Source organism: Manis javanica, chromosome 11 (genome assembly GCF_040802235.1).
Source record: "Manis javanica isolate MJ-LG chromosome 11, MJ_LKY, whole genome shotgun sequence".
In the NCBI taxonomy this organism is placed as follows: Eukaryota; Metazoa; Chordata; class Mammalia; order Pholidota; family Manidae; genus Manis; species Manis javanica.
Genome location: NC_133166.1, coordinates 78332899 through 78351130, shown reverse-complemented (window position 1 = coordinate 78351130; position 18232 = coordinate 78332899). Strand labels below are relative to the sequence as shown.

The 18232-nt window shown below is 36.4% G+C and overlaps 1 protein-coding gene across 1 annotated transcript; it reads left to right on the top strand.

Annotated features, from left to right (window-relative positions):
* Nucleotides 1-54: 54 nt before the first annotated feature.
* On the top strand, nucleotides 55-17946 carry TFB2M (transcription factor B2, mitochondrial). Its single transcript, XM_017669547.3, has 8 exons — nucleotides 55-510; nucleotides 1816-1904; nucleotides 5950-6103; nucleotides 6416-6564; nucleotides 10618-10707; nucleotides 13201-13263; nucleotides 15931-16091; nucleotides 17316-17946. The coding sequence occupies exons 1-8, from the start codon at nucleotides 198-200 to the stop codon at nucleotides 17491-17493; spliced, it is 1197 nt and encodes a 398-aa protein (XP_017525036.2). The 5' UTR covers nucleotides 55-197; the 3' UTR covers nucleotides 17494-17946.
* The last annotated feature ends 286 nt before the right edge of the window (nucleotides 17947-18232 follow it).

Genomic DNA, 18232 nt, shown 5'->3' with positions numbered 1-18232 from the left:
CGCGGACGTCGCGGGAAGGAACCGGAAGTGGGGGTAAAGAAGGAAGGGGCGGTGGTGCGCTTGCGTAGCTTGCAGTGATTGCTTATGCCCGGCGTGGTCCTGCGGCGGGGAGGCCTAGCGGTTGGGGTGCTCTGGACAGAGTTTGCTGGCATTGTAACGACTAAGGGAGACACTGGGACAGACCTCGGAGGGTGACTATGTGGGCCCCAGTGGCCGGGCTTCCTCCGCGGCAGACGTTGTCAGCCTTGACTGGAGCTGTTCGCTTTTGCATTTTGGGGTCCGGCGTGGCGAGGCGGAAGGACGCCTCGCAGTGGAACTGCCGTGGTCTGTCAGACTTCCATCCTCAGCTATTGCCCAGTCTGGACCTCAGAGAATCGCCCTCGTGGGTGTTCAAGTACCGTTCAGAGCCCAGGCGTTATGTAACCAGTCCGAGACTGGCTGAGACCCTGGCGCAGGTCCTGCGGGGGAAAGGAGAAGACGCTTGCCAGCTGTTGCTGGAGTGCAATCCAGGTGAGTCCGTCGTGGATTGCATTTTCTTGGAAGTCCAGCAAGCTTTCATTGACCACCTGTGCTAAGGCATGGCCCCTTCCTTTAAACAGTTTATATGGCCTGTATTAATCGTGACGCCACAAAATATTTCCGTAGCAGTTTGCACTTCACGTATTTTTACAAAACATGCTCTTCCGTCTCCCCCCGCAAATTGCAGGCTTTATCTCCCAAAAGAACTTTTTTCTTAGCCTTTCCTTGCATCTGCTGTAGACCATAGGATGCTTGAGAACACACGATTTATAGGCGTTTTGAAAAAGAATTTTTTAAAGCACCGTTTACCATCATAAGGAGTTAGTTCTGTCTAGCTTTGACAGTATCTTCGAAGGTTAAAGCATCCAGATAGTCCATGAGTAAGTTGTAGGCTAGAGGCAACCTTTTTTTTCTTGGGAGGTGGTGAAACATTGTTTTTTAAAGTACAGGTATTAACCCCGCCCACTCTCCGCACTGCTGCTGGCCCCCTTCACGTTGCAGTTCCAGTTGGTGCAAAGCCCATCACAGCGGTAGCCTCACTTCTTTCCACCCTCCCAGTGCTGTCCCTACAGTCGCCTTTGGGAATCAAAACCAAGGGCGTCGTCAAGAAGTGCAGTAAAGACTGGTAACACGTGAAGAGAGGCGTGGGTGGCGGCACATCCTTTGCAGAAGGAACCCAAAGCACAAGCGGAGACAGGTGTAGGTCCTGTGAAATAATGGGCAAAATTGTATCATTTCCTTGGGAGGTGGTGCTACTTATCGAAAGAAAAATAAAATTTAAGCATTCTACTGTCTAAAACAAATTGACAGGAGCAGAAGGTAGAATAGTGGTTGCCAGGGGCTAGGCAGGAGGAATGGGAACTGTTTAATGAGTACAGTTTCAGTTTGGCAGGATGAAAAGTGTTGTGGAGTTGGATGGTGGTGGTGATAGCACAGCAGTGTGAATGTACTTAATGCCACTGTACACTTAAAAAGTGGTTAAGGTGGTAAATTTTGTGTTACTTAAATTTTATCACAATTAAAAATAATTTTTAAAAAGAAAAAAATGCAGGTTTTTCAGTCTTTGACGGATGGATTCAGATCCAAGCAGCACCACTTAAAAGTCGTGATGTTGGAATCAAATAACTTTATCCCCAGTTCCCTCATATGTAAATAAATATTCCTCAAAGTAATATCTACTTTGGGGATGTTGTGATAACGTTAGGTAATACATGTAAAACATCTAATTCCTTTGATATGGAAAGAATGTATGTTGTTTCATGTGCAAATAAACTTTTCCTTCTGTTGCTATACCAGGTCCTGGTATCCTGACTCAAGCATTACTTGAAAGTGGTGCCAAAGTGATTGCCCTTGAAAGTGAAAAATTTTATATTCCACATTTGGAGGTACATTTCTAGTTTATAAAAATGATTTGTTCTATCAGTTACCTTTGAGTGATTTAGGGAAGTTAAATTAAGCACACAGTTTATTCTTACAGAATCACTTTTAGGGACCAGGCCTTAAATATTTGCTTATCACCAGTGGCTAAACCATGGTTAGTGTCAGTGATTGTTAAATAATTAAAGATTGGAGTTCTGAGACTTGTTTTCTAGTTCTAGCTCTATTGTGTAACTCGCATCTCTAGGCTTGTTTCTTCATCTCTAGGAGGCTGTGCATTGCCCCTGCTTTTTCTGATCTTAGAGTCTTATTGGCATGCTAAGCTTAGGGAGATAGGACTGTGTTAACTCTGGATTTAAGGGTTTCAGAAGCAGGAAAGGTTTCTTACATTCTGATATAATTGCATGGAGTGAGGGCATTATTCAGATGGGTGTTTTGGTTAACTCTGCTTGTTATATAGAAAACAAGTGCACATTAACAGTAAAGTGGAAATTCCTTGCATCTTTGCCAGCCTTTTTATCTTTCTCTTCCTCCCTCCTTTATAAATCAATTTAGGAAACTTAAACTTCTGTGTGCCAACTTCCTGAAAACATGCACAGCCTCCTAAAGATGAGGAAACAAGCCTAGAGATGCGAGTTAAAAGTGCAGGATAATGACAGGAAAGCTATGAACATGACTAACAAAGCCAGCTATTTGTTTATTTTTAATAAAATTATGCACATTAGATGGTGGTTATTCCATAACCCACTGCTTTGAAAAGAATTCGATGTTTTAGCCAGGTCATTTAATTGATGCTAAATCTTCTGGAATTTCAAAAACATGAAAAGAAAACATGTAAAATGGTTCAATGATTCCAGGTTGTGAAATGTGATGTAATAAACCTAGTCATCTGTCATTTCAATTTACGAATTAAAAATAAAGTAACTTTTATCTTGATCTTTTAAAAAAGGCCTGTTTTTGGAGTTCTGCCCAGTTCACAAAATAATTAAGATGGCATTAAAATGTCTTTCTGCTTACAGTTTGTTACCTTGTAACTCAATAGTTGCTTTTCTATAAGATCAAGATAACAGGGCTATAAGATTTAAAAACTGATTGATTTAATGAGAAAAGAAGGCTTAGAGGCTAGAGAATTCTCCATACTTTTCAAGGGCCTTATAAATGGTGCTCTTAGCAGACAATGCATCTAGCCACCCAAAGGCTCTCAAGTTTGCTCCTAAGAAAATGAAAGAATTTTCAAGAAGGATGCTTGACTCTTAATTATTATCTAACTTTGACCTGCCCTCCCCAGCCTTCCTAGATAAAATTCCTAGGACTTCCAATGTTTCAAGCAGAAACAGTTTGTTTTATCTGGCTTTGGTAGAGATACTCATGTTGCAAATTGTATTCTGTAATAATAAATCATGATATATCTCTGTTTGAAAACTGTTGTAGAAAAAGCTGTACATGTTCAGTTGAGAAGGCATTAGCTTTTGTGGTAAACTTCTTTCAGCAAGGCTAGAATACAGTCTTTTCAAATCAGGCTGAATCTCAGCTCTAACAAATACTACCTTTAAAATCCTTGGGCAAGTAAGTAATTTCACCTGCCTGAGCTCCGTTTTTTCTCACATGTAAACTGGAGACTGTAATGTTCCACCTTTAAAGGATCCTGATGCCCTTTGATAAGATGACCTATGTAAAGGGCTTAACATGATGACTAGTGGAGGCTTAGGGGTTACTTCTCTTTCCTCTGTACTTTTGCTTACTGTTTTTGAATTTGAATCCTAAATACAGTCAAGTATTAAAATGTGATTTTACTATTTTCATATGAGTTCTTTATTCTGGAATTTGGGCTGTTAACTGTGTTTGAATTATTGAATGGTAAGTGACAGGTGCTAAAACAAAAATATATGTGCTCTCAGAAAAGTGTAATAAAGTCTTAAAGTATACATTCTTTTTAGATTTGATTTCATTAGCTTCCTTAATTACAAAGATTAAAGTATGACTCTTGGAATAACTTTTGAGATTATTTTATTGCTATACATGTAGAAGAATTTGTAAGAGTTTAAAGATAATCAGTTTTTAAGGTATGCATTATGGGTGCCCTTTTTCTTTAGTGTACATACCACCACATGTGTCTTGCCAGTGAGTTTCAGCCCTGGACAAGTTCACTATGGATTCAGTGAGACCGAAAAAATGACAGTGGAATGTTCTTGGTGTGAAAGGATTTATACCCAACTTTATTCCTACAGCGGCAGGTCAATCACTAGAATCCTATCCACTCAGAGCAAGTCTGCATGCAGCAAGCTAGTCTCTGTCTCTGGGCTTCTTTGCCCCCGCAGCCGTTTACCCTGCCCACCACCACTATAGTCTCTGCTCTCCTGCAGCCTTGCAGCTGTTCAGCTGTACAGCAGCCCCGACACTGGGCAGAGCTCTTTATATAGAGTCAGTAACAACGTATTGCCCACACGGATGTAGTGAGAAGCCGACGAGGGCCAGGTGAGAATCCTGGCCACAGGAACCTTCACTTTCTCCACAACACTCTTCTGGTTTCCTTCTGTACTGTTTTGGCTTATTCTTAACTTCTTGTCATGAGACTTTGGAGTTACTGCATTGTAGAGAAAATGAAAGTTCCTATGGCTAGGATTCTTACCTGACCCTGGTCTACTTGCTTACCACAAACATGTGGACAATATGTTGTTACTGACTATGTAAAGAGCTCCACCCAGTGCTCTTGGCTGCATGGCTGCAGAGGAGCAGAGGCTGGAGTGTGGCAGCAGCGAGGACAGAGACCATCTTGCTGCATGCAGACTTGCTCTGAGATGGATGTGATTTTGTGCTTAATCTGCCATCGTGGGAATAAAATTGGATATAAACCCTTTCACCCCAAGAGTGTTCCACTGTCATTTTTTGGTCTCACCAAATCAAGAGTGAACTTGCCCAGGGCTGAAACCCATTGGCAAGACATCCATCCTCAGCCTTGGTCCTCTGTACTCCTGCCTAGCGATCCATCTGCACTCATGGCTTTAATTACCTTCAACAGCCCAGATTCTCACAAATTTTTATATTCAGCCTGAACCTTGCCATTCATGTCTAGAGCTACCAATCTGGCATCTCCACTTGGATTCCCTAATCGGCATATCAGAATTGACATGACCAAAAATGTGATTTCAACTCTCAGTCTGTTCTTTCCACTATTGTTTTTCAGTGGTCCCCTTACAAGTGATCATTACAATTTACAAGACTTAGAAATAGAATAATAATTAGGTTGAACTCAAATACTAAGAAAAAAGGTTTTTGAATTCATAACTTTAAATTGCAAATTTGTCGAAACCTTGATAAATATTGATAGAATAAAATATTCCATCAATATTCTGTGAATGAGAACCTCAGTATGCACATCAAAACATACTATTCTCTTCTGTTGGATTTTCTGTAACTTCGAATTAAGTTTATGGAGTCTGCAGGAAATACTGCAAGGTGAGCGCATCAGGGCAGTGAAAAGATTGAGGTTTGTTGGACCTCTTCCCAGTGAACAAGGTCCTTTCCTTTAGCTGCTTCTGTTTTTGGAAAAAGTAAAGGAAAATGAAAGGGTAAATGGAGAGTGGCCTACACAATGAACTAAGTTCATTTGGTGAAGGACTAACTAAACTGCTCTAGAAAAAATAATCTGTTGAATCTATCCTTTGTTCACTTTAATATTTTCAGTCTTTGCCCAGGGCTCCAGGCAGCCACTGCTAAGCAATAAGGGATGAGTGTAAGGGAGGTTTTTTTGTTTTTGGGTGTTTTTTTTGACCAACTGAAGCCATTGAGATAAAGTAAGAAAGTAAAAGGGTAAGAATTTGTTGAAGGTTTTTTTGTTTTGGGGGCTTTTTCTTGGTAATACTGTATTTTCATAATTTTACAGGCATTGATTTCTATTAACTCTGTTAAATCTTAGGGTACAATAGTAGTGTTTTCTTTACATCTTTACTGAGGTAGTAATATTTTTATAGAATTATTTTTGAAGTAGATCTTTGAATTGTTAGTCTGCATAACACTGAAATTTCTAAACATGTTATTGCCATATTTCTTTAGTCCCTAGGGAAAAATGTGACTGGAAAACTCGAAGTGGTCCACTGTGACTTCTTTAAACTGGATCCTGTAAATTGTGGAATAGTAAAACCTCCCATTATGATGTCAGAGGTGCTTTTTAAGAATTTGGGAATAAAAGGACTTCCGTGGACAAATGGTAATTTTTGTCATTCACCTTGTAATTTGCCAGGTCTCTCTAGTAGTACAGCTGGTTTATTGAAGAGATTTGTGTACAATTTTTATTATATAATTTACTGGCAGTTGCTCTGAAGTTGAATATGGCTCTCCTCACCTAGACAAAATAATCAGCAGTTCCACAGAGGCCAAGTTCCATATCAAGGAAAGATGCTGAGGCTTCGTTCTAATTGGAATAAAATTAATGTAGTTAGCTTCATTTGATTCAATAATGTAGGTTCTTAGGAGAAAGTGTTAGGAACTTACTCAAACATTTTTGCTTGTGTCCTTACAGATATCCCTTTCAGAGTAGTTGGAACATTCCCAGTTAAAAATGAGAGAAAGATACTGTGGAAACTTTTACATGACATATATTCTTGTACTTCTGTATATGCACATGGACGAGTAGAACTAAATATGTTTATTAATGAAAAGGATTACCAGGTAGGTTATTAACAATAGGTTTGAAAGAGTTCTGCAATTTTTATCCAAGTAGTCTTGTGATTTTAATTTGGGCTCATGATATTTGAGAGTACTGAGAATGTTTTTAAAGTTCTGTAAAGCCATCTTTATGTTTGATTTTTTTAAGGTTTCTTTTTTAGTATTATGGTAAAATATCCATAACATGCAATTTACCATTTTAACTATTTTTAGGAGTACAATTCAATGGCATTAAGTACATTCACATTGTGGTACAGTTATTTCCACCATCTGTCCCAGAATGTTTTTCTTCCTTCATACTGAAACACTGTATCTTTAAACACTAACTTCCCTTTTCCCTCATGCCAAGTCCCTGGTAACTACTGTTCTACTGTCTGTCTCTGAATTTGGCTGTTCTAGGTACTTCATACAAGTGGAATTGTACAATATTTTACTTTGTGTCTGACTTACTGCACTTTTTTTTTGTCTTTAGGATTCATTCAGATCATAGCATTTGTCAGAATCTCATTCCTTTTTAAGGCTGAATAATACTCTTTTGTATATATACACACCACCTTTTATCCATCCATCAGTGGACATTTGGGTTGCTTCCATGTTTAACTATTATGAATAATGCTGCTTTGAACTTTGATGTGCAAGTATCTCTTCGAGTCGCTGCTTTCAAATCTTTTGGGTGTATACCCAGAAGTGGAATTGTAGGATCATGTGGTAATTCTATTTTTAACTGTTTTGAAGAACCAGCATACCATTTTCCATAGCAGCTGCACCATTTCCTGTTCCCACCAGCAACACACAAGGGTTCCAGGCTCTCCACATTCTCCCCAGCGCTCGTTTTCTGGCTTTTTTATGATACCCATCCTGATGGTACAAAGTGGTGTTCGCATTCCACTGTGGTTTTGGTTTGCATTTTCCTAACGATGAGTGATGTTGCGCATCTTTCCATGTGCTTGTAAACCATTTGTATCTCATCTTTGGAGGAATGTCTGTTAAAGTCTTTTGACTGGTTTTTAATCAGGTTCTTTTGTTTACTGCTGAGTTTTTTAGGAGTTATTTATATATTTTTGGTATTAATCCCTTCTCAAACATATGATTTTACAAATATTTTTTCCCCTTCTGTGGGTTGTCTTTTTACATTGTTGATAGTGTCTTGATTTTCAGAGTTCTTAATTATGATGAAGTTTACTTGGTGTTTTTCTTCTTTTGCCTGTACGTCTATACCTTTGATGTCATATCTAAGAAATTATTGCCAGATCTGATGTCATGAAGCTTTCGCCTGTGTTTTCTTGTAGGAATTTTATAGTTATAGCTCTTAGGTTCAGGCCTTTGAGCCATTTTGAAATACCTTTTTTTATATGTTGTTAGATAAGGGTTCAGCTTCATTTTTGCATGTGGATATTGTTTTCCCAGGATCTTTTATGGAAAAGACTGTCTTTCCACATAGAATGCTCTTGGCACACTTCTTGAAAAGTCATTTGACCATATACATGAAGGTCTTTTTTTGGGTTCTCTATTCTGTTGGTCTATATGTCTATGTGCCAGTATCACACTATTTTGATTGCCATAATTTTTTAGTAAGTTTTGAAATCAGGAACTGTGAGTCATCCTATTTTGTTCTTTTGAAAAAATTTTTTAGGCTATTCACTCAGCATTCCTTGAGATTCCATATGAATTTTAGAGTGGATTTTCTATTTCTGCAAAAAAATATCATTGGGATTTTGATAGGATTTGCATTGACTCTGTAGATCACTTTGGGTAATGTTGACATAACGAAATTGAGTCTTCCAGTCCATAAATAAAGGATGTTTTTCCATTTGTGTCTTTAATTTCTTTCAGCAAAAATGTTTTGTAGTTTTCAGTGTATGAGTCTTTCACCTTAGTTGATTGCTGAGTATTTTATTACTTTTGATGCTGTTGTCAATGGAATTGTTTTCTTAATTTTCTTTTTAGCTTGGTCATTGTTAGTGGACAGAAATACAGCTGATTTTTGCATGTTGATTCTGTAACCTGTAACTTTGCTGAATTCATTTACTAGTTCTACCTGGTTTTTGTTTGTTTTGTTTTTGGTGAAATCTTTAGGATTTTAGACTCTGCTCTTTATTCTGGGAAATTGAAGGCCTTCTGAAATCCTTTATTAGCTTTAATAGTAGTGTTTATTTTCTACCCACAATGCTTCAGATCATTAATTGTTTAATCCAGTATAATGGGAGTTGCTTATTTGTATTTAAGAAAGCTATGGGCAAGGGAAACAAAGCAAAGATGAACAAGTGGAACTATATAAAACTGAAAAGCTTCTGTCCAGCAAAGGACATCATCAATAGAACAAAAAGACATCCTACAGTATGGGAGAATATATTCATAAATGACAGATCCAATAAAGGATTGACATCCAAAATATATGAAGAGCTCATGCACCTCAACAAACAAAAAGCAAATAATCCAATTAAAAAATGGGCAGAGGTTCTGAACAGACACTTCTCCAAAGAAGAAGTTCAGATGGCCAACAGGCACATGAAAAGATGCTCCACGTGGCTAATCATCAGAGAAATGCAAATTAAAACCACAATGAGATATCACCTCCACCAGTTAGGATGGCCACCATCCAAAAGACAAACAACAACAAATGTTGGTGAGGATGTGAAGAAAGGGGAACCCTCCTACACTGCTGGTGGGAATGTAAATTAGTTCAACCATTGTAGAAAGCAATAAGGAGGTTCCTCAAAAAGCTCAAAATAGAAATACCATTTGACCCAGGAATTCCACTCCTAGGAATTTACCCTAAGAATGCAGCAGCCCAGTTTGAAAAAGACATATGTGTCCCTATGTTTATCGCAGCACTATTTACAGTAGCCAAGAAATGGAAACAACCTAAGTGTCCATCAGTAGATGAATGGATAAAGAAGAGGTGGTGCATATACACAATGGAATATTATTCAGCCATAAGAAGAAAGCAAATCCTACCATTTGCAACAACATGGATGGAGCTAGAGGGTATTATGCTCAGTGAAATAAGCCAGGTGGAAAACGACTCAAGTATCAAATGATTTCATTCATATGTGGACTATAAGAACAAAGAAAAAAAATACTGAAGGAACAAAACAGCAGGAGACTCACAGAACCCAAGAATGGAGTAACAGTTACCGAAGGGAAAGGAACTAGGAAGGATGGGTGGAAAGGGAGAGACCAGGGGGGAAAAGGGGCACTACAATTAGCAGATATAATGTAAGGGGTGGGGGCACGGGGAGGACTGTACAACACAGAGAAGACAAATAGTGATTCTACAGCATCTTACTACCCTGACGGACAGTGACTGTAATGGGGTATGTGGTGAGGACTTGATGATCGGGGGAGTCTAGTAGCCATAATGTCACTCATGTAATTGTAGATTAATGATACCAAAACAAAAAAATTAAAGAATAGCAAAAAAAAAAAAAAAAAAAAAGCTATGGGTTAGGATAGTGGGGCAAGAAATAAGGGATGATTTATTCACCAAGTCCCAAATAGTAAGTAACTGCTTATCCATGGAAAGGGAACAGGGGGCTTAGAACCTTGAGACTATACACACAACATATAAATGAAAGGATGGAGAAAAATAGGAAATGCTTCGTCAGATTTCGCATTGCTACTAGGAGAATGTCCTAATACTTCTTTAACCATGGACCTCTTCACATGTGGTTTCTTCTTTCTGTAATGGTGCCCTCTCAAGTGTCAGCCTAAACAACTCTTGACTCAAAATTTAGTAGCCCACTTGGTACATACTTCTAACACACTTATTCTTCTCAGTAATTTTACATTTTTGTTTCAGTTTTTCTTTAGTGAGATGTTCCCCTGAGAGGTGATGTAGTTAAGGGAAATCAGTCTCGAATAGATTGTGTTTTGGGTGTTCATGATAATATAGCTCAATATGAAAGTTTAAAAAGACTTTCTCTTGAAACAGTTACAGTTACGATTTTGCATGTAGTTCTCATTTTTAATTTCTAGATACTGTTCAGATTCAACATTAGATTTTGATTGATTATAGTTATGTATAACATGTAACTTCTGTTTTCCTTTTACTAGAAAATAACGGCAACTCCTGAAAATCCAAAGTTGTATCAAGCATTAAGTGTGCTCTGGCAAGTAGCTTATGAGATTAAGCTTCTGCATGTGGTGAGTAAAATCCTTCTAAATGTAAGCAGAGAATTTTATTGTTTTCAAAGAGGCTACATTTCTGTGACCAGTAATTGGAGAAAAATTAAAGATTAATTTTATTAGTTTTTCCCAATGATTGCAGATAACAGAGCAAGGTACCTTTGTGCTGATTTTTTGGTCATAAACCTTATATTATCTCTGATGATAAAAATAACATAGGTCCCCTGTAAATATGTGAGATAATGTTACAGAAAGAAAGAAAAGAATTTTTAAAAAAATTGCACTAGAATTCCACCATCCAGAAGTCATGACCATTGACATTTGTGGCATATTTTTAGTCTTTTATTTTTCCTATGGGTTTTTTTTCTTAAGGTAGTCGAGATTATTTTATATCTTATTTTTAGCTAATAAGTACAAGTTTCTTCCTTTGTCACTGAACATTTTTCTTAACATTTTAATGGCTGTTTAATATAATACCTTATTATATAGCCTTTCCCTTTTTAGCTTATTTCATTAGGTGAGATGAGTTTTCTAATAGAAATATAATGTGAGCCACATAACGTAATTTTAAATTTTTTAGTACTCACATTATAGAAAGTAAAAAACAGGTGAAATTTTTGTATTTTATTTAACCTTTCAATTCATAATATTCTCATTTCAGTGTATAGTCAACATTTTAAAATACTTATTACATAAAATACATTCTTTTTTTGTGTCTTAGGCCTTCTTACTACATAAAATGGTCTTTGTGTGTGTGTCCTAAGCCTTTAAAATCCAGAGTGTATTTTACAGTTACAGCATCTCTCAATTCAGATTAGACACATTTCAAGTGTTCAATAGCCACATGTGACTAGTGGTTCCCATATTTCATAGCAGCAGGCTAAAAGTGCAAGAAAAAAGAATAAGTGCCATTTCTTTCATACTATTATTTGCTCATTCTCTTTTTATTCTAGTACACTAGAGTATATTTCAAGTAGTTATTAATAGATTATATGTTTATATGTTTTATGAGCCCTTGTTCTTTCAAGGATGGATTGGTTTAATTTTTAAATTTTGCAATGTGTACCTTCATGTAGTTCTTCATTGGTTTTGTCCAGGAACACATCCAGCCCTTCCATGTGCATGCTTAGTGGTTAGAATGTTACTGCATTTGATTTTAGCTTTTGTTCTAATTCTGTTTTTTTCCTCCCAAACATACAAGGCTCTTAGGTTGTCTCTCATGGCTATCATGCACTCCTTGTTTTTCTGTGTTCCCAGAAACCCCTTCACACTCAGCCTTTACAGCACTGACCCTGCACTGCACACTGGAATTTTGGCACCACAGTTCTTGATCACCCCATTGATGTCTCCTTCTCAGCCTTTTCGCTCCTCATGGCTTTCGGCTGGTTTCTTATTAGCGACCTCCTGAGGACTAAGCTTTCAGGATGGTTTTCTTTTCTTGTTCTGCAATGTTTTTTTTCAAAGGCCCTGTGCATTAGTTTTGCCATTTACTAACCTGCGGAAAAGAGAGGTCTTTCTGGTCCCAGCTTTTTTAACATTTGTCTGATAAATAGTCTACAGCTGGAGGGTTGCTTGTGGAACTAGATTCCCAAGTTGTGCAGGTTTTCCTCTCCTGTGGCTTTGGTACGTGGGGTGAGGTCCTGTCTGTGCCCACTCCCGGGCCCTAAGTTACTGCTGACAGACCCTGTGTGCAGGAACCTGCAGTGCCTGCCACAGCTGTTGCTTTACCACATCCACTTAGTCACAGGCCTAGAATTGCTTTAATTTCAAAGGTGGGCATCAGTTGCATTTTCATTGCATTTTAGTTGCCACTCTGTACTTAGTAATAAATTACCATTCTGACAATAGTCTTTCAAACCTTACTTCCAGTGTTAAGTTTTAGTCTTTTAAGTCTGTGTCAGATGCTGTTTGAATCCAGTCTCATTTTAAAATGTAATATGTGTGTGTTTGACAGTAATTTTCAGATGGGTCATCTTTTAAAATTGCTTCACATACTAAATTATAGGTACAAAAGTTAGATACCAAAAAGTAAAGGATCCTTTTTAAAATTGACACAAGGATCTTTATTTGTGTATCTCTTTACATGTCCTAACAGATTCAAATGAGTTTGATTTATATGTGTTACCACTCAGGTAGGGCAAAAATATCCTCAGTATTGATCTGATAGCTCCTAAACTGATTATGATTCTAAAATGTAAATGTTGGCTGTTAAAAATTACAACTTAACCTATTTGTGTAATATATATTAAGAGTAACTTTTATCTAAGGAAGTAATAGAGTTACAAGTATTGGGGTAGGTCTTTGATTATCCTTTTCTTTAAGAAAAGCAAGAAGAAAGGCGAGAGATGTATATGATTTAATACTGTTTTTCTTAAATCCAGTTAGACTGGTGACTGGGAATTAATTCATGATGTTGTTTAGGCAAGACATTTTTAAAGGCAGAAATAATTTGGGGCACTTTGACCAAAAAGAATTACAAGAAGTGTTTTGTTTTTGTTTATCGTCCCTCAGGAGCCTAGATCATCATTTGACATATACTCCCAAAATGGACAACTGGAAAAGCCAAAGCGTAATGTAAGACTGAGTGACACCTTCTCTTTTTTTCTCTAAGTGAAATATCCTGTTTTCTTTAAGATTATCTGGTGTTCTGTATTTATTTAAATTCTTAATTTTAGAATATCTAGAAATGTTCTTGTAACACATCTTACTGTTTTTAACAAATTTGACTTCGGAAGAATCTTTTATTTTTCAGTGCTTTACAGTGGTTGGTAGCATAGTTAATAGGGTTAAACAGGGAATCTGACTTCCATTTTAATCTCTCTGGAAATGAAGATACATCTCAAATTTGAAAATACAATCATTTTAATATTCATCTAATTTGATAAACTAAAGATAAAATTTTGTATCTTACTAATAATACAGAAATTTGTAATATTACTAGTTATGATGGTTGAATTCACCAACAGGTACATTTTGTTTCTTACCCAGGGGTAGTGCTTTTATGTTCATTCATTTTTTTCCCCCGTTTCTAAAGAACCAGTGATGATATTATAAAATCATCCTCCATTTAGTTTATGTCAGGGCTTCTCATTGTGGAAATTGTAATACAACAGCTGAAAGTTTCAAAGATGATTTTTGGACTCAATTCAGTTTGCACTTCAGAATTAAATGCTGATGGTGCCCTAATCGCAGCTTGTCAGCTCAATCTGAGGTTTCCATTTGCTTGCTTCTTTGTTTTTCTCACTCTTGCCACTAAAGGAAAAAAGGAAAAATATCAACTTAGAAATATGATCTGATTTTAGAGTGATCAGTCATTGTTATCATTGTGATTATAGTTGGATTTTACTGTCATAAGCATAATTTATACAGCCTCACAAAACAGTATAGGAGTAATACATTTTGGCTTGCAACCATGAGGAACTTACCCAGATATCCCCAAAATGAGCAACCCTATATACATAAGATACGTTTTATTTTCTCAATGACAAAAACGCTAAAGCAGTGTTTTGACCAAATAAATAAATCAGCTTTTAGAGATGGAGATGAAATAAGCAAAGTCCATATTTCCTCTATCTACATAGAGAACCATTAGGCAATGTTATTTGTTCTTCTACCATCAAATTAAAAAACTAAAAGGAAAAAAAAAGAAATAAGCAAAGTCATGTTTTGTGAGAGAATTGTATGCAGGTATTTCACATGGATCCTTGATGTCAGCATGTTGATAATTGCTACGGAAGCACTTTGCAGCATTTAAATTTCTTAGAGCATATTGCCTTCGTCTGCATCCAAGTTGAGATTTTCTGCTTTTTGAAGCCATGTTTTTATGCTCTCCCTGGACTTTTGTTTAAGCAAATAACCATTCGTTTAATATCAGAAAAATTGTTTTCTTCCCTTTTTATCAGGTAAATCTGTATCTGTTACCATGTAGATTCCATCTATATCTGTATCCAAAACTGTTTACCAGGTCACATTTTAATGTTACCTTTAAAAGACTTGGTAACAGTAACATAATGAATACTTTCAGTTGCGAGGTTCTCCCTCTCCTAAATAATAATTACTAAATATTTTAAAATTTCATTGCCACCTTTTTTTACCATTCCTTTCAGCTATTGGCATCAAAAACTAAAAACTAGAATTAATTGCAGTTTTCTTTTTCTGGCTAATGTTCCCCACAAAGCAGTATTTATTTATTTATATTTGTGTATGAAATAAGTAAAGAATTACTACCTGATATGTGAGATTTCTTAAGGACTCAAACATAAGGCTTCTCCTTTTTTGAGGAATAATTTTGGGGGGGATATCTTAACCTTACATCAAGTTTACAGTTTTTGTTTAAATCTACATAGTACTGTATACTAATCTTAATAGTAGTATATACTAGGGTAGATTGGCAACCTTTTTCTGTAAAGGTCTGTAGATAGCAAATATTTTTTGCTTTGTACGCCACACATGGTCTCTGTCACTTATTTGTTGGTTTTGCTTTTTTTAAAAAAAACAATCCTTTAGAAATGTAAAAACCATTCTTAGCTCCAGACTATATAAAAGCTGGTAGGCTGTGGACCATAGTTTGCTAACCTTGTAGTTTTTTTAGAATATCCAATTAAAAATTATAGGTCATTTTAAAATGATATAATTATAAGTCATTATAACTATTTTAAATCAATTATATAATTTATATGCAAATTATAAATTATCCTTAGGATCTGGTATATTTGCCTCAAATATGGAAGAGACTCAGTACATGTTAATGTCATGTTTGGGATTTGAGTTTATCCCACTTACCAGTTAATAAGCTGTTACTTTTTCATGGGTGCTGGCCAAAGACACAGCCTTCTGGATCAGACAAAGGCTTTTATTTGCCAGTGGGGTCCTGTGGTGGAATGTGACATGGCTTGGTTTGATGCTGTGCATGCAGTGGGTTTATATTGTGCCTGAGGAGCACAGAGTGACGGAATCCACCTCGTGTGTATAGCAAACATTAATCAAATCTGCTTTTTATACTGGAGAGAGAAATTACCTCACCTCTCAAAGTGGCCACCATAGACAGCTGTGAGAAGTGGCCCAGGTAAGGAGCACTAGTACCTCGTGTTGTGTTCTCCGCACGCTCCACAGGATCATCCCAGACACCCAGGAGCGGAGGTAGTCGCCTCTTCCAGCAGGCAGCTGGAGTGAGTTAGGTGAATGATTTCGTGCCCTGGCAGTATTTTATGACTAACACAATCTATTTTCCCTTCTTTCCAGGAATCATTAGACCAAGCACAACAAAACCTGTGTTTTGTTCAGTTGATTCCTCGTAGAAACTTATTTACAGAAAACTTAACACCTATTAACTATGATGTATTTTTCCACATGGTAAGGCATTTTTTTATGAAGCGCAACGCCAAGCTGATAGACCATCTACAGTAAGTAAAAGGAACAAAAACAAGTATAAAAGTAGCAGTTGAATGTGAGGTTATACGTTCATGTTAGTCGTCCATTTTTTATGTCTTGTATATCTTGATTCCCAGTAAGGTACTGTGTTTTCATCTGTTTCATCAAAATACTTCCTTCTTCCTGTTGCACATTTAGAGTAAAATCGAATTATATTTTCCACATAATCAGGGATGCCTACAAGTTGCTTATCTTTGTCAGAGTGTGGCTCAGGGTTAACCCACACGAAGAACTAGCTGTTTGCCACTGGTGGGGTGGAGAAGGTCAGCACTGGTGTTGGCATACCTGCCCTCTCCCTCTTGTGTTGCCTGTCCTTGGTGGCTCTGTTTCCTAACCAAAGTAGGCATGAATCATAACACTCTACTCCTGCCCCGGACCAAACTTTATGTTTCTGCCTAAAGCTTTATAAAAAACATAGCTGTTACTACCTACTTTGTATCTGTATGATTTTTACATATGGCCGATGTGTATGGTTTTTTTTGTTAATGCTTTGCACTTCATAATGAGCAGCGCATAGTCATTCAAAGTGTTGTCAGAGGATGGGCAAAATGGTATAATCATTTTGGTTAATTTGACCATTAATAAATAACTGAGTTATTTATGTCAACAATGGACAGTATTTATGTTAAATGTTAAAAATGGCAAGTCTGGGAAATATTTTCCACCAGAATTTTTTATTACAGTTTTTAACTTATTATCAGAGGCTCACTGATGGTTTTTTGCTAGGCTAATATATAAGGCAGTTTTCTGCTTTGTCATTTACTCACCAGTAATTGTTACATAAAAATGTGAAAACTCCCTCCTTGAAAACTGCCAAACCGCAGTTTCTTCTGTTTGTACTTATTGAACTTTTACGTAAATCTGAATGGAGTTTGTTTTTGAGAGGAGAGTTAAAAGATGAAGTAAGTGAGAAAAGTTTTTTTAAAGAGCAGCATTAAAGTATAATTTTGTGTAAGAATTGATTAGAATATGCTAAAGCCTCAGTCTGCTCTTTTCATTACAGCTAAGCCATGATACTTCAGGAATAAGCAAAAGTTAAAACTATGTATTTATTATGTGCAAACTCTTAAACTAAAGAAGATTAATTATATATAATAAGTTAGACATTTTAAATTGGGCTTAGAGGCCATCTCTATAAATATTAACAGTTGGTGTGAAAAAGAATTAAGCAAATTTACTTTGTATTTCTTTTGCAGGTTACTGAGTCCAATTGATGCAATGGATATATTGAAGCAAATAGATGCAGATAAAAAAACAAAAGTAGTAAATATGCACCCTCAAGGTTTTAAACAACTTTTTGAAACAATAGAGTCTTCCAAAGAGCATTCCTGTAACTGGCTGTATGATGACTTCATGGAATATGTAATCACTTAGGGAAGTGGGCTACCAAGACATTATTAGCTAGAGCTCTTTATTTATTTGGAAATTATGACACAAATGAAAAAGAACAAAGTTTGAATAGCTCACATCTTTTCAACAGAAGATAACTGTTCTTTTGCACAGACTAGGCAAATCATTTCTTCCGGAGTTGACACCATTAGTATATTGGATTAAAACAATGGCTGCTATTTTATTCACAGTTGAATAAAATGAAAACTTTGGATTATATTAATTTAAATATACCACTTTCACTATTGATTTTTGCATCCTCCCAGGGTTGGGATGGGGTATGAGGGGCAAAAGAGTTTGTATATTATTAAGCTTAAAAAGTAAACTGATTTAAGTGGCTTTATTTTTTATTTTTTCAAGATATACTATCAATAACTGTCAATTATTTAAATTTTAATGTGGTTTAAGCTTTATTCGAAATTAAAACATTTTAAGTAACAGGATTTTGTCATTTCTTTTTTGTCTCTAATGACACATTAAATTGACCCCAACTTATTCTCTTTAAATTCTGTCATGTTTAGTCATTGTACTTTAAGTGAGTAATTGAGTCTGTGTTATTCAGAAATCTAGCTTTTTTTGTTCCATCAAGAAAGTTCATCTGAAGTGAGACCTTTACATGAACCTAAGTGGAATTAAGAATATTTTCTTAGAACATTGAAGAAGCTACTAGATTTTCTTCAGTTAGATTTGTTTGCTATTATTAAACTTCATAAGACCTAAGGCA

Bases quoted from the DNA above. Each gene is read 5' to 3' on its own strand.
- TFB2M (XM_017669547.3), top strand. From the start codon at position 198: ATGTGGGCCCCAGTGGCCGGGCTTCCTCCGCGGCAGACGTTGTCAGCC. The intron at 6,565-10,617 runs GTAGGTTATTAA...TCCTTTTACTAG, and splicing joins TTAATGAAAAGGATTACCAG to AAAATAACGGCAACTCCTGA. The intron at 13,264-15,930 runs GTAAGACTGAGT...CCTTCTTTCCAG, and splicing joins TGGAAAAGCCAAAGCGTAAT to GAATCATTAGACCAAGCACA.